The sequence below is a fragment of the Solea senegalensis genome, linkage group LG6 (genome assembly GCF_019176455.1).
Source record: "Solea senegalensis isolate Sse05_10M linkage group LG6, IFAPA_SoseM_1, whole genome shotgun sequence".
Classification (NCBI taxonomy): Eukaryota; Metazoa; Chordata; class Actinopteri; order Pleuronectiformes; family Soleidae; genus Solea; species Solea senegalensis.
In genome coordinates this window covers 26293478-26320550 of record NC_058026.1, presented here as the reverse complement: position 1 = coordinate 26320550, position 27073 = coordinate 26293478, and the positions used below count along the sequence as shown (strand labels likewise).

The 27073-nt window shown below is 44.3% G+C and overlaps 1 protein-coding gene and 1 pseudogene across 2 annotated transcripts; one reads left to right on the top strand and one right to left on the bottom strand.

Annotated features, from left to right (window-relative positions):
• Positions 1-1176: 1176 nt before the first annotated feature.
• On the top strand, positions 1177-15172 carry LOC122770850 (annotated as a pseudogene).
• On the bottom strand, positions 15168-26451 carry LOC122770822 (alanine--tRNA ligase, mitochondrial-like). 2 transcript variants are annotated; one of them, XM_044027963.1, is made up of 22 exons: positions 26098-26451; positions 25631-25819; positions 22484-22629; positions 21011-21202; positions 20796-20940; positions 20377-20522; positions 20176-20284; positions 18948-18986; positions 18756-18870; positions 18291-18418; positions 17962-18103; positions 17712-17881; positions 17504-17617; positions 17285-17425; positions 17064-17201; positions 16895-16998; positions 16366-16474; positions 16083-16208; positions 15894-16004; positions 15722-15805; positions 15505-15640; positions 15168-15421 (listed from the first exon to the last, which is right to left on the bottom strand). In XM_044027963.1, the coding sequence occupies exons 1-22, from the start codon at positions 26332-26334 to the stop codon at positions 15312-15314; spliced, it is 2931 nt and encodes a 976-aa protein (XP_043883898.1). In that variant the 5' UTR covers positions 26335-26451; the 3' UTR covers positions 15168-15311. The 2 variants fall into 2 exon arrangements, with proteins under 2 accessions (XP_043883898.1, XP_043883897.1); XM_044027962.1 differs by having other exon boundaries at positions 15505-15618.
• Positions 26452-27073: the final 622 nt, after the last annotated feature.

The following is a 27073-nucleotide window of genomic DNA, read 5'->3' as shown; positions in this document are numbered from 1 at the left end:
ATAATGTATTACATGTAGTAAATGTCCCTACCTGCACTGACCAGTAGGAGTCCCCTAAGAGTCACTCAGAATCAGAATCAGAAAACTTTGTCATTGTCCAACTCGCATTGCATAATGAAATTTAGTGTCCACATAGAGTGCTCTCTCACTGTCGTTAATAATTTACATTCTAATGTAAATAAAAATGTTGATGATTCTGTGAACTTGACAGAAGAAGCTGCTGAAAAACTCAGATATATACATATATGTATTATATTTTTATATATATATTACAATATACATGTAATATACAGTACATATATATATATATATACACACACAGTACTGTGCAAAAGTTTTTGGCACCACCAGCTCTGTTGTTTTTTCTGTCAAATTTCTGGGCAGCCTGTGACCAAGTGGAAAGGGAACTTGACTTGTAACCAGAAGGTCGCCGGTTCAAATCCCCACCCGGCCAAAAAGGGTTGGGGTACCCCTGAGCAAGGTACCCATCCCCCCAATGCTCCTAATTCTAGGATGGGTCAAAATGCAGAGGAATACTTTCCCTAAGGGGATTAATAAAAAAAATAACTAACTTTAACTTTAAATTCTGTGATCATGTGAATTTTGAATGACGTGATGCGACTTAAAGCTGCTCTTATATATTAGCGAGCTGATCTCATGCTACATGTGTATGTCATGCTCAAACCTGGTGTAATGGAGGTTTTTTACAGCAGATATTTCTTTAAATGAAATAGTAAGACAAACACAGGATTTACCAGTAATATTAATGACGGTTCCACTCCAGTATTAACAGAGCTGTGTTATTGTCCACTCCACTCACTCCCTCACACATGCACACACATACACACTCTCACTCACACACACTCACACATACATACACACACTCTCTCTCGCGCGCGCGCACACACACACACTCACAGTGATGACAAATGCTGAAAGAATCTAAAATACAGAACAAACTGAAGCAGGAAGGGCGTGGTTTGAGGGTGTGTGTGTGTGTGCGCGTGTAAACAAGAAGTCAAAACGCCAGACTTCAAATTAAAAGCATCTTGAGCATCTAGAAGAGACAGTGTCCTCATGTCCTCCATTACAGCGACCTGGTCGCTGATCCCGGACCTCCTGGTCTCTGTTCAAATGTCTTATTTTGTCCTCAGTCGAGCGGTGAGCTCGTCAGCAGCTCATTTATTTTGAAGGTCCTCACCGGAAGTCTAACCTGTGCCTGCGCGTCCTCAGGTGAGAGGACTCCCATCTGTCTCCTCATCTTCAGTCCACACTCACCTGCATCATGGCGGGAATCGCGTCCACTCTGCAGCACCAGCGCGAGAAGAACCAGGGCATCGGTACCAACACCCGGGCTGTGAAGTACCTGAACCAGGACTATGAGACTCTGCGGCAGCGCTGCTTCGACACCGGGCAGCTGTTCCAGGACGACGCGTTCCCGGCTCTGACCTCGTCCCTGGGATTTAAGGATTTGGGTCCGAACTCCTACAAGACCCGCGGAGTGTCCTGGAGGAGACCCACGGTCAGTGAAACTAACGGTTCAGGTTCAAGTTCGGCATAGACCTTCTGCATCGATGCCGAACTCCGTTTAAAAAAGTGTGGATTTTAAATTTAAAGTTTAAATGACGCAGTTTATGATTTAAACTTTATTATTATTATCTTTATTGTTGTTATTATTGTTTATGATGAAGTCAGATTATTCAGATTATCTTTGGTCTGGATCAGAATCAGCCTCTCATCTCAAAACAGAATTGACTTCCTGTTTTTCAGAGGGGTATTGCACAAACCCAAGATAAGGGATTAAGCCGGGATATGATGGTTATCCTGACTGAATTTAGCCTCAAGTCGATTGCATGAAAGCAGCTCAAACTTGACCCGGCCAAGTTATTATGGTGATTTATTCTCTGCAGTTAGCCTGCTCCAGACCAGGCTAACAGCCAGGCTAAGATTAATCCTAGTGATTCACCTGTATTTCCACCGTCAATCCCGTGAGGGATTAATGTGTTTTACAACATGTCCATGGTCTTTCTAGGTATTTTGCATCATTTTAATTATCCTGTATTAAAATATTACATATATAGTCATATCTCATTTCATTTCAATCTGTTTTATATTATTCAAGTGGTAGTATTATTACTAGTGTTATATTGCTATGCTAATGAAGGCTGCTTGTCAAATTGCCGTCAGAGGTTTCATAAATATGTGTTTTATTGCAGTAATTGAGATTACAAAACACAGCTGATTTTCAATGAAATCTGTGACGAGGTCAATATATTATATTATATTATATTATTATATATTATAATATATATATATATGTGTATATATTATAGGTCCAACTCCCATTCACCTGTTCCCTCTTCATAATGTTTTGTCCTTTTTTGGAGGATGTACTGGATGAGGAAGCATTTAGGCATGAAAGCGTCTTCTCTTTTACATTCTACTTTACATTCATGAAAAAGGGAGGACACCACAATGTTTTCTCGTTGAATTGTTTTTATTTGTCTGTCCTCATTTGTCTGAGAGCAAAAGCAACAAAGATTAAAACACTGTATTGCAGTTAAGGTTACTGTGTGCACTGAAACACTCACTTCTCTTTCTAGTTTCTGGATTTCCAGGTCCGGTTTCCTGAGTGTCCGGCGTCTAATCTCAATATCCAGCTCCCTTTCTTGGAGCTTTCTCTTCTTGAGTGTGATTTTAACATCTGCCAGCTCTATCTGTCTCTCCAGGTGCTTTACATATAGTGTTCTGACAGTTTGTGACGTCTGTAAAAGAAACAGCAGCATAATGTAGATTTACTTTGGCCAACACTCACAATGTTACCAGGCTGCTTAGGAGACTGTGCAGCATCTGGGTCCTGTTACACATGTTTTCTATTTTCTTCATATGCTTTATGGACTAAATAAGCAGGATATTTCCATCAAATTGACATATCTCAAGTCACTGGAGTCCAGTGACACAGTCTCCTCATCTGCAGAAGTGCCGTCCCCCTGCCATATACACACATGTATTGAGAGAACTTGAATTAAGATTTCACAGGACATACCACGCCTGTGATTTCAGTACAATGTACTAACCGGCTCCACAAGTGGAAGTGTGTTCCCAGACACTGCAAGGAAATCCAAGGTCAGACAGTATCATATATTTATTTGATTGTGTTCCATGAAGTGGACAGTTTCTGTGGCTGGGACAGAGTCTGTTTCCGTCCCTCCCTGGATCCCCTCCATCACTGGCCTCCCTTTATTTAAATGGAGTGCCAGCTCCTCCGCTGGGGTCATATCCTGGCTTGGTGGGCCGCCCCCTGTGTCAGTTCTATGGGCTTTTGTTTTGACTGCTACAATCATACAGACGTTCAACATATCAGCAGACACTTAAACTATTCACCTCATTTGTTCTCTGTTATCTACTTTAAAGTCACTTAGCAGCCTGCAAAATGTTCTGATATTTCATTTGAACTTGCTGCCAGACAAGTTAGTTCTTTATGAAGGATAGAAAGATAAAATAGATAAAAACGTGTCATGTGAAAAATAGATGAAATGACACACATTGTGGATAATTGTTTGCACTTAATCATACTCTACATTTCCTGAGTAACTTGAAAAGTAACTCCTTTAGTCCTTTAATTGTAGCCTAATTATGACAGTTCCAGTGGAGCACTGTTTATTAATTGGACAGTTTTGGACTTTCTCATGTTCTTTGATTATGGCATTAGTATTGTATGCACTCTTTCAGGAGCTGTTGTTCGGCGGCCGTAAAGAATGACGCGCGACTTTTATCCATGTTCTCATCGGTGATTCTGTGAGCGATAACTTAGCCTTAACTTAACTTAGCCGCGTCTTAAACGTGCAACCAATTAAGCCAGGATGCGCCGAGCAGACTAGTTCAAGCCGCGCTTGCTCAATTATCCTGGATTTCTTTATTCTAGTTTTGTGCAATACCCCCCAGATTATCTTTGGTCTGGATCAGAATCATCAGCCTCTCATCTCAAAACAGACTTGACTTCCTGTTTTTCTGGTTTCACCTGGTGACTTACAAGCCATGCCCATTACAAACAGGGGCACGGCAGCTCGTGAATCACTGAAGAGAACCGGTTAGGTCAGTTCTGATACTACGATTCACCATGGCGACGGGTAAACAAAGAGCACAGCCTCCATTTTAATCCAGTTGAGCAGAAATATTAACACATGCTAATGACCATGACGTTTATGTGAAGAGTCATTAAATTAACACTATTACATTTTAACGTAATCCAGTCATTCATCATTGAACAGACTTTCATTTCATTAATGACGATAAATGCTGCAGTCCTAACATTATGTTACATCTGATTTGATTTTTATTCAGCTGTAACCTGACGAGACACAAACTGAAGATAAGAATATGGATCAAACTGAGAAAACATAGTTTACTTATGGATCTATTTCCACATGTAAATATTAACAAAGCACATTAAGATTTTGTCTGCAGCGAGATTTAAAAAGTCACTTCTAAACTACAGTGAAGTTAAAGTGTTTCCAGCTGCATCAGCTATAATCTCCATCATGATCAGTGATCTATGACAAGAACCTTTCACAACAATGTCTACAGTAACACAGAGTCTACAGTAATGATGAGCCTACAGTAACACAGAGTCTACAGTAATGATGAGCCTACAGTAACACAGAGTCTACAGTGACGATGAGCCTACAGTGCACAGAGATCTACAGAGTCTAAGTGATGATGAGCCTACAGTAACACAGAGTGTAATGATGATGACCTACAGTAACACAGAGTCTACAGTGATGATGAGCCTACAGTAAACACAGAGTCTACAGTGATGATGAGCCTACAGTAACACAGAGTCTACAGTGATGATGAGCCCACAGTAACACAGTGATGATGAGCCCAGAACAGAGTCTACAGTGATGATGAGCCTAGTAACACAGAGTCACACATGAGCAGTAACACAGAGTCTACAGTGACGATGAGCCTACAGTAACACAGAGTCTACAGTGATGATGAGCCTACAGTAACACAGAGTCTACAGTGATGATGAGCACAGTCACTGTGTTGCTGTGAACTACGGGGGAGTCAGCCCTCTCACCCCCCTTAATGACACATGAGCTCCCCTGGAAAGATGATTTGTGAGATTTTGGGGGCGGCTCTAAAATATTGGCAAATAGTGTTTTTTGATTGATTTGATTAAGATGTGATGTGTGTGTGTGTGTGTGTGGAGGTGACTTAAGACAAGTAGACGTACAGACTTGTCATAATGGATGTGTTGAGTTGAGTATGTACCGAAACCACATCGTGCCGTGCTGAGGCAAGTAGAGCCGGTGGAAATTTGCCTCAAGTCCTCGCCTGAGCCCCCAAATATACGTGAGCCCACCCCAAACCCGTGGTATAGTTCGCACACTGGTTGGGATTTCGATGTTTTGAATGACGTAAATGTCATTAATTTGACAGGTGAATGCGCTTTGATATGTGTTTTGATATCGACTGTGTGAATGACGACATGAGACGAGTGTCAGACAGCTGCTTCAGGCTCAACAGGAGGAGACACAGAGAAACTCAGGGTTAGTTGAAGAAAACCTGCCAGCGAGCATTAAACCTGCTTTCTGAAACGGGCCCAGGGGGGTATTCCATCAACGTAGCTAAGAATTGCCAGACTTAGGTGTAAGCTTGAAGCTTGACTAAGCTCCACCTCCCAATCTAGCTCCAAGCTGTTCCATCAACTGAAATCAGCTGGCTCCAACTGACGCTTAGTCAAGCCTCAACTGTTAAGCCTCAACTTGTGCACGCCCACAGGGAAAATAAAAAGCCCATTCTAGTCGAGCACGGAAACTGTGAAAAATGCCGAAAAGCAAGGGAAAAGAGCGTGCAGAGATGTTCTCTGCAGCGGCGCAAACCCTCCTCATGGAGGTATATGAGGATTACAGCCACATAATCCGAAAGAAGGGCAATACCACTGCAATCAATAAAGCGAGGGATGTGGCGTGGCAGAATATTGCTGACAGACTGAATGTGTAAGTGACAAAGAAAATGAAGTATTTCAGTATCATCATGTTATAAATCCTCCATCAAAGGGACAAAATATATGGAGACAATAATCTACCAATTGATTTCTTGATGGTTTTTGTTTTAAACTAATCAATTATGTGGACCTATTAATGCAACAAACCCCTAAAATGAAAAGGAAGAGACAACCCTAATAAGTAACATTCATATGAACATAATTAAAATAGCATTATTGTTTCACTGCAATTTATGTGAAATTCTCCATATTTGATCATTTGGCAGCCCTAGTGGTAATGTTAGAAAGTGATATTCATCACATTTATCAACTGAATGTTATGCAAATCGATGGGATAGCTTTCATTTATTTCCTGCATGGCCAATTGTATAGAATTGATATCATTTTCATTTAAGCCTGTCATTTTTACATGCTGTATTTTGTCCCAGATGCTATATGTTGAATTGTTGTATTTTCATCTTATTTTATGTAAAGCACTTTGAATCACTTTGAAGCACTTTAAATCCTACATTTACATTTACATTTTTTAAATAATAATAACATTTAATCAAAGTATTTTACATGACTCATCACATTTATCATACAATTGATGGTAGATTATTACATGAAGAAATGCAATCTTGGTTATCATTCTATAGGAAATAATCATATGACAGATCTATTGATTGTAAAAAAAAGTTATTATTTATCTAGAATAATTTTTAATTTTATCAAGCAATTCAGTGGAGACGAGGACCCCTATTACAGTAAGTGAATGCAGGTGACAGCAAATCAATCATCTATCTCCTATCAATCGGAGGCCCTAACCCTTGTTACATCAAAAGAATGATGTAATGATCTCTTTAAATTTCCTTTTATATTTTTTTACTGATTAGTTTAATTTTGTATTTATTTGTGTCTTGTATTTTATTATATTTTATTTGGGTGAAAATGTTCTTTAATGTACTTATAGATAATATATAATTATTAGTCTAAATAATTTCTTTAATACATTTTATTATATAGTTTATGTTTTACATATTATTTTATCATTCCATGACAGTTGTGTGTCTCTGTTTCTGTCTATTGGACATTCTTTGATCATAGATGGTGCTAAGCTTCACTTTTAGCCTGCTACAGACCAGGTTTGCCCGGCAGCATAAGTTACCATGGTTACTTGGCTGACATTCACATTAGCCACCTTGGTGGAACAGGGTTGAGGCTCAGATTGATGGAACAGAAACCTGAGCCACAGTTATGGCTTAGCCATGGTTGAGGCTTAGCCAGAGTCATAGTTTCCTTTAGCCTGCTTGATGGAATACCCCCCAGGTCTCTGATCTATTGTTGTTGTTGTTGTTGTTGTTAGGAGCTGACCTCTGACCCTGAGTTCATGCGTGTCTGAGCAGCAGGACCGACATCTCATCAGGAAGCACTGGGTAAGAACCAAGGCTCACAAACAGTCCCACGTCCTAGGCCAGTCTGCATGTGTGTATCTACATAGCAATATTTGTATCTGCTTGTATTTGTAATGTGTGTGTGTGTGTGTGTATGTGTCTCGTGTGTGTGTGTGTGTGTGTGTGTGTGTGTGTGTATGCCTTGTGTGTGTCTACATGTGTGTGTGTGTCTGCGTGGTGTGTCTGTGTATGTGCTGCTGCTTGTGTGTCTGCATGTGTGTGTGTGTGTGTGTGTGTGTCTCGCGTGTGTGTGTGTGTGTGTGGCTCTTGTGTGTGTGTCTGCATGTGTGTGTGTGTGTCTGTGTGTGTGTATGTGTGTCTCGCGTGTGTGTGTGTGTGTGTGTGTGTGTTAGCGGCGTGTGTGTCTGCATGTGTGTGTGTGTGTGATGCTGCTATTGTGTGTGTGATATAACGTGTGATATTGATGATGATGATGATGATTATTGTGGCTCTTGTGATATACGTATTGTGTGTGATGATACGTAATCGATATGGCGTTGATGATGATAATGATGATGATGATGATGATGATGGAATTGATGATAATTATTGATGATGATCTGTCCAACAGACTAATGGGCAGGTTTCTCAGAAGCAACTCAGAAGCACACCTGGGAGAGTTCAGCCAATCACAGCACAGAGCTGCAGATGTAAGGTCAATAATCCAGCGCACACACAACAATGACTCATGAGCGATGTCTGTGATTTCACACACAACACTACTTGAAAGCTATGTTTCGTTAGCTACATATAAAACAATCTTTTTGCTGACTCACTTTTATTTATTTATTATCTAATAAAACACGTATAACATCAACCCTGCGACTGTGAGAGCAGAACCTGTTGAGCTTGCGGGATTCAAACCTGCGTGATGGTTAATACATTGCTCATGAGTCATTGTTGTGTGTGTGCTGGATTATTGACCTCATTCTGATCTTATATACAGACAGGCCACGCCTCTTTGTTTTAGGCGTGTGTTTGAAAACCTTCCAACAGTCATGTGATAAACAAGCATAAACACAGCCTCATCAGGCCCCGCCCCCTGTGTGTGTGTGTGTCTCCAGGTGACTGCTGGCTGCTCGCCGCCATCGCATCTCTGACCCTGAACCAGGAAGTTCTGGCCCGGGTCGTTCCACACGGACAGAGCTTCAGGGACGGAGAGTACGCCGGAATATTCCACTTCCAGGTACACGAGTGCACGAGTACACAAATACACGAGTGCACAAATACACGAGTACACAAATACACGAGTACACAAGTACACAAATACACAAGTACACAAATACACAAGTACACAAGTACACAAGTGCTGTCTACGAGTGCTAAATACCTGATACCTAGCTCTACCAGTACAAATACACTAAATACACAAGTACACAAATACACAAGTACACAAGTACACAAGTGCACAAATACAGTACACCAAATACACAGTACAACTACACAAATACACAAATACACAAGTACACAAATACACAAATACATGAGTACATGAGTACACAAATACACAAGAACATGAGTACACAAGTAGACAAATACACAATTAGACAAATACACAAGTACACAAATACACAAGTACACATATACACAAGTACCTGATACAGACACACAGAGTACACAAATACTACAAGTACACAAATAGCAGTACACAAATACACAGTACCACAGTACACAGAGTACACAAATACACAAGTACACAAGTCCACAAATACACAAGTACATGAAGAGTACCTGGCTACAAATCACAAGATACCGCGAGTACACAAATACTGCAGTACACAAATACACAAGTACCGCAGTACACAAATACATGAGTACACAAATACTGGTACACAAATACACAAATGAACAAGTACACAAATACATGAGTACACAAATACACAAATGAACAAGTACACAAATACACAAGTACACAAATACACAAGTACACAAATACACAAGTATAAAAATACACAGTCTCTGTCCTCTGTCTCTCTCCTCTGTCCTCTGTCTCTGTAGTTGTGGCAGTTCGGGGAGTGGGTGGACGTGGTGGTGGACGACCGTCTACCAGTTAAAGATGACGAGCTGATGTTTGTCCACTCAGCAGAGGGGACGGAGTTCTGGAGCGCTCTGCTGGAGAAGGCCTACGCCAAGTAAGTCCTCATGTGTCTTCATCTGTCTTCATCTGTCCTCATCTGTTCTCATATGTCTTCATCTGTCTACATCTGTCCTCAACTGTCTTCATCTGACTTCATGTGTCCTCATATGTCTACATCTGTCTTCATCTGGCCTCATGTGTCTTTATCTGTCCTCATGTGTCTTAATTTGTTCTCATCGATCTAATCTGTTCTCATCTGTCCTCATGTGTCTTCATCTGTCCTCACGTGTCTTCGTTTGTTCTCATCGGTCTAATCTGTTCTCATCTGTCTTCATTTGTCTTCATCTGTCTGCATCTGTCTTCATCTGTCTTCATCTGACTTCATATGTCCTCATATGTCTACATCTGTCTTCATCTGGCCTCATGTGTCTTTATCTGTCCTCATGTGTCTTAATTTGTTCTCATCGATCTAATCTGTTCTCATCTGTCCTCATGTGTCTTCATCTGTCCTCACGTGTCTTCGTTTGTTCTCATCGGTCTAATCTGTTCACTATCTTTGTTTATCTTCATGTCTTCATCACCTTCCTCATAGGTCTTCATCTGTCCCGTGTGTCTTTATTTGTTCTCATCTGTCCTAATGTTCTCCATTTGTCTTCATCTGTCCTCCGCATTGTCTTCATGTCTTATCTGTCCTCATGTGTCTTCATCTGTCCTCATGTGTCTTCATCTGTCATCATGTGTCCTCATCTGTCCTCATGTGTCTTCATCTGTCCTCATGTGTCTTCATCTGTCATCATGTGTCCTCATCTGTCTTCATCTACCATCATGTGTCCTCATGTGTCTTAATGTAGCCTCATCTGTCCTCATGTTTCTTAATGTGGCCTCATCTGTCTTCATCTGTCCTCATGTGTCTCATCTGTCCTCCGAGGTGAGCGGATATTCTGGCTCTCTCTGGAGGATCCACCATTGAGTTTTGATTTCACGGAGAATCATGGGGAATCCATACCAAGGTCAGCCAAGTGTTCATCCTGAACAAGCTCTGGATCGAGGTTCTCTGATGGGCTGCTCCATTGATGTAAGAGACTTGCTGTGATCACAGGGGGCGGGGCGCTCTGCTCTTATGTCAAACACTAACTGTGCTATATGTGTCTCAGATCTCCAGCTCCGCTGACTCAGAGGCTGTCACTTCTCAGAAGTTGGTGAAAGGCCACGCCTACTCAGTGACAGGTGTAGCTGAGGTAAGAGCCCAGCCCAGCCTTTATAATCACAGGTAGATGATGTTTGTGGAGAGAAAAGGGGCGGAGGAAGCACGTTGTTTTAGTCATTAACCTGCTGTGTAAACATGAGGGGACGCTATCGCGACATCACACAAAGACGCCGTTAGCCTCTGATGGAGGTGGGGCATGGGGAGCCTTGTCGTCCAGTCACATGACACTGTCTTTGCAGGTGGAGTACCGTGGGGACATGGAAAAGCTGATCCGGATCCGGAATCCCTGGGGTCAGGTGGAGTGGACCGGAGCCTGGAGTGACAAGTAGGTAACATGGCCACCAACATGGCCACCGTAAAACCCACCTTTCTGAGCAGGCCCCACCCCCTTCTGTCTGCCGCATGGGTAATCTGTTAATCTGATGTTAATCTAATAAATCAACTGTTAATATGTTCCATTATCTTTTAATCTGATCAGTCAGCTGTTAATCTGATCTGTTTGTTTGTTCAGTTCCATGCAGTGGCGTCACATCAGTGACGAGGACAGAGAACGACTGAGTCATCGTTCAGAGGACGGAGAATTCTGGTAAACTTTGGACTTTGTCCTCCAGAGACATCACAGTGTCCTGCTGTTAACACCATCTCTGCTTCTTCTCCTCTTCTTCCTCCTCCTCCTCCTCACAGGATGGCGTTCTCTGATTTCCTGCGTCATTACTCGAGGGTAGAAATCTGTAACCTGACACCTGACGCTCTGAGTGACGGTGATGTCTCTAAGTGGGCGTTGTCCACGTACGAGGGCACCTGGAGGAGGGGCTCGACCGCCGGAGGCTGCAGGAACTACCCCGGTGAGTGACCACACCCACCTGAAGTCCCGCCTCCAGTGTCACAGCGCCATCATTCTGGCATCCAGTTATTAACGTTCAGGTGGAGACTCAAACCTTTACGTTTAAACCTTTATGTTTAAATGTAAAATGTTTAAACCTTATTATTGGAGGTTAGTGATGACAATCGTTGCTAGGCGACAGCAGTAATGTGACACGTGAGGATCAGAGTTCAGCCTCTGTGTTCTTCTGAAGGAGGCGGGGCCTGAAATATATAGAGGTTAAGCAGGTCCAGGTCCAGGTCCGGGACCAGGCTTAGATCCATGCCACAGTTTTCTCTGATGCTTCCATTTGTGACTTCAGACACGTTCTGGACAAACCCGCAGTTCGTGATCAGGTTGGATGAAGAGGACGACGACCCGGACGACGGCGAGGCCGGCTGCAGCTTTGTGGTCGGTCTGATCCAGAAGAACCGCAGACGCATGAGGAAGATGGGAGAGGACATGCACACCATGGGCTTTGCCATCTATGAGGTGAGCACATGATGATGTCATCAACGAGAAGGCATTGCCAGTTCTAAGCAACGGTTCTCTGATCCTGGTCCTCTGTCTGTTTCAGGTTCCTGACGAGGTACGAACCCCACCGCATGACCACCGCGTCTCAGGTTTCAGGTTAGATGTTTGATTGTTGAGTCTTCTTGTGTCTTCTCCTCGCATCCTCAGTTCTGCGGTCAGCGCAACGTCCACCTGAACAGGAACTTCTTCCTACGCCACGCCTCCGCCGCGCGCTCCGAAACCTTCATCAACCTGCGTGAAGTGTGCAGTCGCTTCTGTCTGCCACCGGGGGAGTACCTGCTCGTCCCGTCCACGTTTGAGCCGCACAAGAATGGAGACTTCTGCGTCCGAGTTTTCTCCGAGAAACAGGCGGAGTTTCAGTACGTCACTGACACACTGAGCTGAACAGCAGCACCTACAGGCAGCAGGAGGAAGTGCAGCACCTCTAACCTGTGTGTGTGCGTGTGTGTGTGGGTGTGTGTGAGCAGAGAGTTGGATGACCCCATCGAGTCCAGAGTGGAGAAGGTGAGAGAAGTGACCTTAGACTATTGCACATATTGTGTGAGTGGACGACGACGATGATGATGATGATGTCTCCGTGTAGATTGAGATGGATGAAGACGAGGTGGACGATCGGTTCAGGAGTCTCTTTGGTCAGCTGGCCGGGGGGGTGAGCTGCTCATGTTTACATTACCCACACATGATCTATAGCTAGTGGACTACGGTGGCCTGGAAGTGCAAAGCATTTTTTAAAAAGAGAAACAAATGAACAAAAGCCACAGTCCTTATGTGAAGAGAATATTTAACACACTATTTACCAGAAACATCCAGAGAGTGAACAGAATCTTAGAGTGATTTCTCTCCTCATGTCCACACTCATCATAGAAGCTGTTACATGTTACGTTGTACAGGTTACATATGTTAAATTGTATGTGTTACATATGTTACGTTGTATGTGTTACATACATTACATTGTATATGTTACACATGCTAAATTGTATGTGTTACATATGTTACGATGTATGTGTTACATACATTACATTGTACATGTTACACATGTTAAATTGTATGTGTTACATATGTTACGTTGTATGTGTTACATACATTACATTGTACATGTTACACATGTTAAATTGTATGTGTTACATATGTTACGTTGCATGTGTTACATACGTTACATTGTACATGTTACACATGTTATGTTGTACATGTTACATATGTTACATTGTATGTGTTACATATGTTACGTTGTACATGTTTCATATGTTACGTTGTATGTGTTACATACATTACATTGTACATGTTACACATGTTAAATTGTATGTGTTACATATGTTACGTTGCATGTGTTACATACGTTACATTGTACATGTTACACATGTTATGTTGTACATGTTACATATGTTACATTGTATGTGTTACATATGTTACGTTGTACATGTTTCATATGTTACGTTGTATGTGTTACATATGTTACGCTGTACATGTTGCATATGTTACATATGTTACGTTGTACATTTTACATATGTTATGTTGTACATGTTGCATATGTTACGTTGTACAGGTTACATATGTTATGTTGTATGTGTTGCATATGTTACGTTGTACGTGTCACATATGTTACATTGTGCATGTTGCATATGTTACGTTGTCGCAGGATTGTGAAATCAGCGTCTTTGAGTTGCAGAAGATTCTCAACAGAGTTGTGAGCAAACGTAAGAATGATTACATGAACACTGAGGCCGCCGCCCACCTGATGATATCATCACATAACCTGTGTGTTTGTGTGTGTGTCAGGATCTGACATTGAGACCAGTGGCTTCAGCCTCGTGACATGTCGTAACATGGTGAACCTGCTGGATGTATCCTTCCACCGCAGCAGTAACACAGGCTGTCTGCAGGGGGTGCTTCTCTCACACACACATACACACACAGTGATCAGTTTCCTAAACGCTGCTCCTGCAGAAAGATGGCAGCGGGAAACTCGGTCTGGTCGAGTTCAAAATTCTTTGGACAAAAATCGAGAACTATCTGGTAAGTTTGACCTTCGACCTCACTTCAGTGTGTGTTCACTCAAACAACACTTCCTCCAATCAGAGAGGTGAGCCACGCCCCCTCATCACACGTATAGACGAATCCGACGAAGTACCGGAAGTAAACAAGCCTCCATTGCTGCGGTGGCGTCTCCCTGCAGTATACGTGTCATTGAATGGGAGCTGTCATGAGAAGTGTACACGTTAGCTAGCTCACGTTAGACCCCTCTATCGAGGAGTAAATTAACTCCTAATGTGGTGTTATTGTGAAATGTGACGTAAGTTGGTCTAACTAGGGCAACATAATGTTATAATGTAAACATCAAATAAGGGAGTTAATCATCTCTCTGTCCTCCTGTCCTGTGTGTGAGACAGAAGATTTACCGTGAGAAGGACGTGGATCAGTCGGGGACAATGAGCTCGTCAGAGATGAGAGTGGCAGTGGACGAAGCAGGTGAGAAGGAGGTGTGGTGGTATCATACCGGGGGTCACACGTCTGACCTCTGACCTTTGACCTGTTTGTGTTTCCAGGTTTCAGTTTGAACAATCCTCTAAACCAGATCCTGGTGGCTCGTTACAGTGAAGCTGATCTCACCATCGACTTTGACAACTTTGTCAGCTGTTTGATTCGTCTGGAGACAATGTTTGGTTAGTACACGTGCGCACGCACGCACACTCTGTTGATCTAGAATCTTGTAAATGTGTCAACTGATGATGATGATGTCACTTCCTGTCCACAGACACATTTGACACGTTGGACAAAGTCAGGTCAGGAACCATCGAGCTGAACCTTCTGGAGGTGAGGGTCATATGATCACATGAGCACATACATGAACACTAAGATGATCACATGATGATGATCATGGTTCTGTTCCAGTGGCTGAACGTGACTATGCTCTGAAGAACCAGAACTTGGACCAGGACCTGATCCTGCAGTGGTGGAAGATCTGGACTAAAGTGGTTTCATGTGGTTTGGGGCTGTTTTCCGTTTGTTTAGATAATCACACACTAATCAATAAAGACGATCAATAACAGAATAAAGCTTTTTATTTCTTTTAAAACAAAGAAACTTAATGTCTGAGAGGCTGGGGGCGGGACTAACTGTGACAATGACATCATCGCTGTTTCCTCTGGAGGGCAAATTGCTCCGCCCATCTCAGAGCGTCAGTGATGTCACTGGTACTTCCTGTACCTTGAGCGACCACGGCCGAGCCACCAGCGGCGCCGCCCAGGTGACGACACACAGCTGTCGCCCAATCGGAGGCCAGGAGAGACGCCGAGTCCTGAGGAGGGAAAGGAGGCCAATGAGAGGCTGCATACATGACCCCGCCCCCTCCGATGTCACTGACAAGTGAGTGGTGGTTACCTTGGGAACCTGACAGGCGCACAGAACCTTCCCAGAATGCCTGTGGTGAGTGAGCAGCATCACGTGACTGAGGGGAGAGACGGCGGTCAGCTGATTCACCGTCTTCATCACCACCTGGAACGACATGTGACACTTCCTGTCTTTCAATCTGATTTAAAGCTGTCCAGTCAATAGTCAGTAGACTAGGCCTCAGGGAGGCGGAGCTTAGTGTTCTCACCGGCAGAGAGTCCGCCTCCACCAGGTCCACCAGAACCTCCTTCTTTCCATTCTTCTCCAGCAGAACCTGAGCTCGAGACACAGCCTGAGCAAAGCATGATGGGAAAACATGGAGGATCATCAAGAGACAAGAACAGGTCAGAGGTCAGTCTGAGGTCAGAGGTCAGTCTCACCTCTCTGGTCTCCAGCTTCCTGACGATGGTGTTGCTCCGCCTCTGCAGTGCTCTCAGCTGACTCTGCAGTTCCCTGCGCTGCCACTGGGGGATGGGGGTGGAGTCTACAGCCTGTCAATCACAGATCAGGGTCAAACGGCATCTTTTTCACACACAGTGCAGCAGGGCATTCTGGGTAATTACACTCACATCAGACAGGAGTCCGACATCTTTGGCCAGACGCTGAGCAGAAGTAAGGTCAGAGGAGGCGGAGCCTGTGAGTCTGGCCGACAGCGAGTCCACGTCCTCAGACAAAACCTGCCCTGCCTCCCGGGCCTGGACACACAGCACATTAACTGACCCGTGACGTCGTTAACTGACCCGAGACATCGTTAATTGACCCGTTAACTGACCCGAGACGTCATTAACTGAACCGAGACGTCATTAACTGACCCGAGACGTCATTAACTGAACCGAGACGTCATTAACTGACCCGTGTGGCCTCGTGTCCAGTCACAGCGATGATGCGACTTATTCCTCTGACCGTCTGTCTCTCTGAGATGATCACCACATCCTGGACTGAACCTGTGTGAAGAAGATGACTGAGAGAGACAGAGAGATTAAAACAGACGTGGACAGATGTAAACAGATGTGAGGACAGACATGGACAGGTGTAAACAGGTGAGGACAGACGTCTGTCCAGATGAGGACAGGTGTAAACAGACGTCTGTCCAGGTGAGGACAGGTGTGAGGACAGACGTAAACAGGTGTAAACAGGTGTGAGGAGAGACGTCTGTCCAGGTGTAAACAGGTGAGGACAGACGTAAACAGGTGTGAGGACAGACGTCTGTCCAGGTGTAAACAGGTGAGGACAGACGTGGACAGGTGTAAACAGGGGTGAGGACAGACGTAAACAGGTGTGAGACAGACATCTGTCCAGGTGTAAAAAGGTGAGGACAGACGTGGACAGATGTAAACAGGTGTGAGGACAGACATGGACAGGTGTAAACAGGTGTCCTCACGTCCCACAGCAGAGCTCCACAGACGTCTCTCTTCCTGTCCCAACGTTGAACAGCTCAGAGACCGGGAACCCGACGGACACCACGCGAACAGGATCAGGGTAAACCTGCGGAGACAGAGACAGTCAGACAAACAGGAAGAGACAGAGTCCTCAAAGATGTGTTCACTCACCTCATCCACTGTCCTCAGTCCACTGATGCTCTTGACCTCCTGCAGAGGGACCTCCTTGCTGTGGACCCTTTGATTGGCTGAGATGATGTCATGAAGACACGCCTCTACCTGCTGTAGCTGAGAGGTACTCAGAGACTTCTGAGGACAGACAGGACATCAGAAATCACGGGGACATGTCTGCACGTCCACAGAGCGGCACAGAGACATAGAGAGAAAGCAACCTTGACGGAGAAGTCAAAGCGGAGACGATCAGTGGACACATGAGACCCTCTCTGATGGACAGATGGACCCAGAACTGTCCTCAGAGCGAAGTTCAGCAGGTGAGTCGCTGTGTGGTTCACCATGAGGGACAACCTGTGGACCTGAGACAGACAGACAGACTTTTTAGAAACGAGGACAGATCCTGATCTAAATCCAATTCACCTTCAGTCAACCTGTACCTCGTCCAGGTGTAGCTGCACCTGGTCTCCGGTCTTCAGGCACCCAGCTGCGGTCACCTGATGGACAACATACCCGCCCACCAGGACCACGTCCTCCACAGGGAACAGCACGTCCTGAGCGACAGGACACACAAGGAGTCACTTCCTTTGTGAGGTTGTCTCACTTCCGGTGTGAGGTCGTCTCACTTACGGTGTGAGGTCGTCTCACCTGCAGCCCGTCACGGGTGAAGTAGCCCTGGTCATGTGACTGCCCACCCTGCTCTGAGTAGAAGCTGGTCTGATCCAGGAGGACACCACAGCGCTGTCCCTCTGTTACCTCTGACACCAGCGTCTGCCCGTCGTACAGCGCCACCACCGTCGCACGGCATGCTGGGAAGACTGCGAGGAGACGGGCTGAGGTTAGCGGTGTAAGCAGAGGTCAGAGGAGTTACCTGTGCACATGGACGGAGACACTGCACCATATCGTCCTCCGTCCTGCAGCGAATAGCAGTACTTGAGACGGTCATCAGTGTGAGGGACGCCGCGCCGCTGGAGCGCCGCCAAGCTCTGGACATCCAGCGTCAACCGAGTCAGAGCGCCGGACTGCAGCTCCGACATCACCTGCACACAGAGCCATGACATCATCAGTGACCCACAGCTTCCTGTCAGCCCCTTCACAATAAAAGACCAAAGTCCAAAAGTCCCTCACAACTAAAAACAATAAAAGTCCTCTGTCAGGCGCATTATGGGATGACACAGAGCGAACAGAGGCGTTTACATGGTAACAGACATCAGAGTTTAGCGCCACCTTGTGGTTCTCTGCGCTGAGTCGATCCAGCTCCTGACGGTCCACCTGGACTCCTCGCTCGTCCAACATCAGGTCCACCAGGTCCAGAGGAAAACCAAGGTCCCTGTGCAGAGACCAGGCCACTGAGGCTGAAGGACACATGAGAGCCGCACATGAGAGACACCCAAGACTGAAGGACATCTGAGGCGAGAGACGCACATGAGAGACACCCAAGACTTAAGGACACACTAGAGATGCACACGAGAGACACCCAAGACTGAAGAACACACCAGAGGCACATGAGAGACACCCAAGACTGAAGGACACACCAGAGACGCACATGAGAGATACCCAAGACTGAAGGACACACGAAAGATGCACATGAGAGACACCCAAGTCTGAAGGACACACCAGAGACACCCATGAGAGACACCGATGTCTGAAGGACACACCAGAGACACCCATGTTAGTGGGCCCTGAACTGACCGGGGAAGATGCCACGGCTGTCCTCCGTCCTCTGCAGTGTCCTCTGGATAAGCCTGCTGCCCTGCTGCAGGGACGATAGGAAGTGAGCCTCGTTGTCGTTAATGATGTCCATGATCTGAGGACAGAAGACCAGCTGTCAATCATGATGTCATATCCTCACACTGAAGAGGAAGTGATGTCACAGCCTCTCACCCGCTCTTTCTCTTTGTGCAGCTCAGGATACACGTCACCCTGGAAAGAAGGGGGCGGGGTTATTGTGAACACAGATTCCGTTTCTCAATACTCAAGCAAGCAAGTATGTACTTGCTTACTTGAGAAGTATATACTTCAGAAGTACGCTGGGAGTATATACTTGACAAGTACAGGAGTACACAAGTATGTGGCTGTTTCTCAATACTCAAGTAAGCAAGTATGTATGAATTGTTCTGCTGTTTGAATGGTGGCTGGCGCCAAGTGCTGCAGCCTCTTTAGCGCCACCTACAGTGTTGATAAATGAACATATGAAATACTTTTAATAAATGCATATATATTGTTATTATTTTTACATTTTAACTTCATTTATTAATTTATTTCTATTAAAATATACAATACAAGTAATACAATGTGGAAAGTAGATATATTACAGCACTGTAGAGTAGTATATATATATGTATATATATATATATATATATATATATATATATATATATATATATATATATATATGACGTGTACAAATATATACTAATCTACATATCTAATATTTACACATTATATTTAAATACAGATACAATGACCGTGCAACTTTAATATAAATCTAAAATTCCAGCTTCAAATAAATAAAACATTAATAATATACAAACTTTTAAACTGTCAGGTCAAAACGTTTCCATTAAAAACAAAATAACACGTCAACAACAAATCTATGGATCACACCGAGCATCTAATGACAGAGACGTCATGATGTCATCAGGACAGGCCGAGGTAACGCTGCCCTCTGCTGGACACAGTGAGCACTGAGCGCCCGCAGAGGCGGAGCTGATCTCCTCCGACATATTTAAATACGTCATATCTTCATACACAAACCACATGTTTGAATTCTAAATGACTAATTTCTCACCTCAAATGATGTTAAAACTTTGTTCTAGACGAAGAAAAATATTTATTTCAGATTTATATTTCTATTATCTGCTGCTATGCTCCGCCGAAATGTATTCTGGGATACATGGCCATCCCAAGTACGCTTAAGTCACCCCCGATGCATACTTGGTAAACATGGGCGGAGTGAGAATACTTCCGGGTTTGAGAACCATCCTCGCTGTTCGCTTACTTGAGACGTTTTCACAAGTACGGGAGTACGCACAAGTACACACAAGTATGCACAAGTATGGATATTGAGAAACGGCCAGACAGGAGAGAGGGATGATGGGAAATGTCTCACCAGAATGTGTGCGACAGTAGGAACCAGGCTCGCCAGCGCCCCCTGAGGAGCCTGGAGGACCTCCACACAGAAACGCACCGCACGCCGCAGAATCCTGCGCAGCACCAACCTGTGAACAAACACACACACAACAAACAAACAAACAAATAAACAACAAAATAACACACAACACAAACAAATGTGTCCAGTGCGACGTCTCACTCTGCGCCTGACATTCCTGGATGGACACCATCTGCAACACAGACGGACAGAGTGCGGACGTGGTCGGCCACCACGCGGTACGCCATGTCCACCTTCCCCTGGTCAGCTGACCCTGTCCTGCCCCCATATGGCCCGACCTTTGACCTCTGAGGACAGAAACATCACTGAGAACCATCACCATTACAACACCACAAGACAGGTGTGTGTCCGGTGGACAGGTGTGTGTCTGTGTGTCTGGTGGACAGGTGTGTGTCTGTGTGTCGGTGGACAGGTGTTTGTCCGGTGGACAGGTGTGTCTGTGTGTCTGGTGGGTGTGTGTCTGTGTGTCCGGTGGACAGGTGTTTGTCCGGTGGACAGGTGTGTGTCTGTGTGTCCGGTGGACAGGTGTGTGTCTGTGTGTCCGGTGGACAGGTGTGTACCTGGTGGATGGCGTGCAGCAGTGGGGTGAACAGGTCTGTGTCATAGTTGGACGTCTTCCCCTGCAGGACGCTCACCAGCCTCTCCAGTCCCATCCCAGTGTCCACACTGAACTGTGGCAGCAGCTGCAGACTCTGGTCCATGTCTCTGAAAACAACCCAGACAGTTCAGAGCCGGTCTGATATGGACTGAACTGGTTCAGGTGTGTGTGTGAGACCTGTTGTACTGCATGAAGACCAAGTTCCAGATTTCCACCACCTCAGGACTGTTGGCATTGACCAGAGCAGCAGCGTCTCGTCCTCCTACGTGGTCATAGTGGATCTCAGTGCAGGGACCGCAGGGACCAGAGTCGCCCATTTCCCAGAAATTCTCTCTGAGTCCAAACGGCAGCAGGCGAGTGTGGGGAACCCTGAGGAAGTGACATCATCACTGATCTGAACCCTGAGGAAGTGACATCATCACTGATCTGAACCCTGGGGAAGTGACATCATCACTGATCTGAACCCTGAGGAAGTGACATCATCTGATCTGAACCCTCATCATCACTGATCTGAACCCTGAAGGAAGTGACATCATCACTGATCTGAACCCTGAGGAAGTGACATCATCACTGATCTGAATCCTGGGGAAGTGACATCATCACTGATCTGAACCCTGGGGAAGTGACATCATCACCCCTGAGGCTGAACCTGAGGAAGTGACATCACTGATCTGAACCCAACTCAGAACCTGAGGTGACATCATCACTGATGGTAGCCATGACTGATCTGAACAGTGACATCGTCACTGAACCCTGGGGAAGTGACATCATCACTGATCTGAACCCTGAGGAAGTGACATCATCACTGATCTGAACCCTGGGAAGTGACATCATCACTGATCTGAACCTGAAGTGACATCTCGCGATCGAACCCTGGGGAGTGACATCATCACTGATCTGAACCTGAGGAGTGACATCATCACTGATCTGAACCCTGAGAGTGACATCATCTGATCTGAACCCTGGGGAAGTGACATCATCACTGAGCTGAACCTGGGGAAGTGACATCATCACTGGAGCTGAACCTGAGGGTGACATCATCACTGATCTGAACCCTGAGGAAGTGACATCATCACTGATCTGAACCCTGAGGAAGTGACATCATCATCTGAACCCTGAAGTGACATCGTACTGAGCTGACCCTGAGGAAGTGACATCATCTGATCTGAACCCTGGGAAGTGACATCATCACTGAGCTGAACCCTGGGAAGTGACATCATCACTGAGCTGAACCTGAGGGAGTGACATCATCACTGATCTGAACCTGAGGAAGTGACATCATCGCTGATTTGAACCCTGAGGAAGTGACATCATCACTGATCTGAACCCTGGGGAAGTGACATCATCACTGAGCTGAACCCTGAGGAAGTGACATCATCACTGATCTGAACCCTGAGGAAGTGACATCATCACTGATCTGAACCCTGGGGAAGTGACATCATCACTGATCTGAACCCCAGCTCCTGAACCCTGATCTGAACCCCAGCTCCTGAATTCTGGTCTGAACCCCGGTCCAGAATCCTGGTCCCGGTCCACGACTTTTCTAACATAAAGAAGTGAACGGTCTGTTTGAAGCAGCTTTAAATGTAAACACAGACGAGACTTCATGAAACACACAGGTCCACACTGAACCACACTCTGTCCTCGTACCCGATGTCCAACCAGGTCTGACGCGTCTCCTCGTCCACCGGCAAACCTGACGCAGCGTCTCCACAAAAGTAGGACACGTACAGTCTGTCAGCAGGTATCCCATAATACTCTGTGAGGAGGCTCCATGCCATCGAACACGCCTCCTCCTGAACACACACACACACACACACACAGATTTACAGACACACACACACACAGGAAACAGGAAGTGATTAATATGATCTCATATTAGCTGTTGGTTATGTATAGTGTGTCTCAATATCCATACTTGTGTGTACTTGTGTGTACTTGTGCGTACTTGTGAAAACGTCATCAGCCTCAGTCCAAGTTCTGTTCCAATTCTCAAGTAAGCGAGCAGCGAGGACAGTTCTCAAACCCGGAAGTGTTCTCGCTCCGCCCATTTTATCAAGTATGCATCGGGTGGTGACTTGAGTGTACTTGGGAAAGCCATGTATCCCAGAATGCATTTCAGTGGAACATACAAGCAGATAATACAAATATAAACCTGAAATAAATATTTTTCTCTGTCCTGAAGTTTTAAGATCATTTAGAATATAAACATGTGGTTTGTGTATTAAGATCTGACGTATTTATAGTTTGGCAGCGATGTTGATGAAGCTCCGCCTCTGCGGACGCTCGGCGCTCACGGCACAGAGCAGCGTTACCTCGGCCTGTCCTGATGAAATGATGGCGTCTCTGTCATTATTGTTATTTACATGCTCGGTGTGATCCATAGATTGTTGTTGACGTGTTATTTTGTTTTTAATGTAAATGTTTTGACCCGACAGTTTGAAAGTTTGTATATTATTAATGTTTTGTTTATTTTAACTTTTTAAATTTTAGATTCATATTAAAGTCATTTAAATATAAGATAATATAATATAATATACATATGTATATACATACATACTTATATATACATATATACACACATACATATATACATACGTATATATATATATATATATACACACACACACACACACACACACATACATATATGTATATACAGCGGAGAAAATAAGTATTGAAGTATTGATATTATATATATAATATATTTCCGATGGGGTTATTGGGATGAAATTTTCACCAGATGTCAGTAACAACCCAAGTTATCCACACGTACAAAGAAATAAAACAAATGAGTCCACAAATGAAGTTGTGTGTAATAAAGTGAAATGACACAGGGAGAAAGTATTGAATACACTTGCTGAAATTGATTTAATACTTAGTAGAAAAGCTTTTTGTTGGTAATAACAGCTTCAAGACGCCTCCTGTATGGAGAAACTAGTCGCACACATTGATCAGCTGTGATTTTTGCCCATTCTTCCACACAAAGTGTCTTCAAATCTTGAAGGTCCCGGGGACATCTTCTATGAACTCTGATCTTCAGTTCTGTCCAGAGGTTTTATTTATTTATGTATTTATTTATTTCGGTCATGACATTTAGATCACTCATCACATAACAGTGCAGTTCACACAATATACATAACCGAAAGGGAATGCGGGAGAAGCAAAGCTTAACTAGTCCCGCCCCCATTATCATCATACATTTCGTTTCCTCTTTTTTTTTGACATTTTGACAAAGAAAACATGTTTCAGCATCCGATAGCACTCAGAGATGTGGTCTAGCTCTAGACAGTCAACTCCGACTCCATGTGTGTTTATTCATGTGTCCATGATGTTCCGTCGCGCGTGACATTCTCGACTTGTTGCCTGGCATATTCAACTTCCCAAAAGTCACAAATAATCCAATCAATAGAGGGCAATGCATCATATATATATATTTTTTTTTTTTTCACTTTAGTCATCTATTTCATCTTTTCATGTGCTCGAGGATTGTGGAGACGTCGGAGTGCAGCCCAACCATGACTGTCTTTGTTATTGCACTTTCCACCTTCATTTCGCTCCATTCCCTGGTCCTCTCACTGTTGGTCATTCTCAGATCCCGGTGTTGCAGGTACATTCCCCATCCCAGGGAGAGCATTCCGATCATCATGAATGTGAATATGTACACATCCTTTCATTCGGATTCAAGTCGGGTGATTGACTGGGACATTCTAACAGCTTGATTTTCTTTCTCTTAAACCAATTGATTGTTTCCTTGGCTTTGTGTTTGGGATCATTGTCTTGCTGAAATGTCCACCATCTTCAGCATCCTGGTGGATGGCAGCAGATTCTTCTCAAGAATATCACGATACATTTCTCCATTCATCCTTCCTTCAATTACATGACGTCTGCCAGTGCCAGATGCTGAAAAACAACTCTTGGTTCTTGGACAACTCTTCTAATTATTCTATGGACTCCTCTGTCAGTAATCTTGCGAGGAGCACCTGGTCGCGGTCGGTTAATGGTGTAATGATGTTCTTTCCACTTCCTAATAATAGCTTCAACTGGAACTGGAACATTCAGAAGTTTAGATATACATCTGTGACCAATGCCATCCATATGTTTGTCTACAATAAGCTTGAGAAGGTCTTGGGACAGCTCTTTGTTTTTCCCCGTCTTGGGTAATGAACCTTTATAGGCCACCAATTAGGACTTATACACCTGATATTAATTTGCACTGATACGGGGCAGGATTGCTTCCTAAATACTGGCTTCCTGTGCATTACATTATTACATTGGCAGACGCTTTTGTCCAAAGCGTCTTACAATGGGTATGAGTACAATCAGCCAGGGGTGAAGTCGAACTTGCAACCATTGGGACCATGATATCTTTCGCACACAGGGTACTGGTCTTAACCACTGCGCCACTCCACCCTGTGCCTTCTTACACCCTTTTTTCTTCATGTGTTCAATACTTTTTCCCTGTGTCATTTCACTTACTTACACATAACTTTTGTCATGGACATTCAGGTTTTTATTTCTTTGTATGTGTGGATGTTTGGGTTGTTACTGACATGTATGTGTGTGTATATATATGTATATGTATATGTATATATGGCACCACCCACCATTCAAACAGTAGAAAAAGGAAGTAGCTGCTTTTCCAATTGAAGAATCATAATTGTGTACTCTGTACTTGGCAAGTATGCATACTTGAGTATTGAGACAGGGCCTAAGTGTGTGTGTGTGTGTTTTTTCACTCTGACAGGTGCCCAGGGAATAAGCCCCTCCCCCTGTGAACAGGAAGTACCAGCTGACCTTGAAGTAGTCTCCAAATGACCATGTCCCAAGCATCTCAAAGAAGGTGTGGTGGTAAACGTCTCGTCCCACGTCCTCCAGGTCGTTGTGTTTCCCTCCGGCTCGCACACATTTCTGACTGTTAGTCACTCTGAGGTAAGACGCCATCGCACTGCGAGGGTCCACTGTCCCCAAGAAGACAGGTTTGAACTGGACAGAGAGAGAGAGAGAGAGAGAGAGAGAGAGAGGACACAGAGAGAGGACAGAGAAGACAGAGTAAACAGAGAGAGAGGACATAGAAGACAGAGGACAGAGAGGACAACTTTAGAAAAGTTGACGTCACAGTTGTTTCATATCTGTTATATTTCAGAATAAAAGCCAAGTCCAATTCTGGTCCACGTCACATGACCGACAGGGATCCTGTTTTGAAAGCGTTGGCGGGTTTAAGCACAGAACCGGGACCGGGTACAGACCAAGTCTACACTGACCTGGTTCATACCAGCGTTGACAAACAGCAAGCTCGGGTCCCCTCTGGGCCGAACCGGCGAGGACGGAACCAGCAGGTGTCCGTGTTTGTTCCGGAAGAAGTCCAGGAAGGTGGTTCGGACGCGGGCAGCGGACATGTCCAGAGGAGGACGGCCGCTGAGGGAGCGCGCAGAGCCGGCACAGAGCAGGCCCGGCGGCCCGCTGAGTGAGCGTAACCTCCGGAGCAGCAGAACCCACATGAGAAGCAGAACGGACCTGCCAGAACAGACCCACGAGGCGCATGCGCACTGACACCCTTTTCTTCTTCTAATGAGGACCAGTGACAACGAGTGTCAGCGCCACCTGCTGGTCTGGTGCTACATGTATAATAGAATATAATTTAATATAATATATATGAATTTAATGTAATATAATGTAACATAATCTAAAATAATACAATATAACATAGTCTAAAATAATATAATGTAATATAATAATGTAATGTTGTAGAATCAGTAAATTCTGATTCTACAACCGCTTAATTTTTGAATTAAACACTGTACATGAAATTGTATTTGTACTATTTCTAGTAATTGGTTATTTAATGTTTGTTTAGATTTATTGATTTTGTTTTGTTTTTTATAATAAAATCTTTATTGAACCTTTATGAAACAAAACAACAATACGTAAACAGAGTCATTAATACATACAGACACATTACACAGACCAGAGCCAGGGGGAGATTCAAATAAATAAATTAAAAATAGAGCATAACTTTTTGAATCATAGATGGTTTTGATGTACTGTTCAGTTTCCTTAGCAAAAGCAATAAAAGAAGGTTTTTTATGTTGTCGTGGAAACCAAACAGTACATCATTCCACAATAAAGAAAAATCAGAGACAAGTTTATGTGAATGGAATGCCAAAAGTGTGAAGGAATTCAGAATAATTCAGCAGTGTTCCATCATCATAAGTTGAGATACTAGAGATACTTAATGAG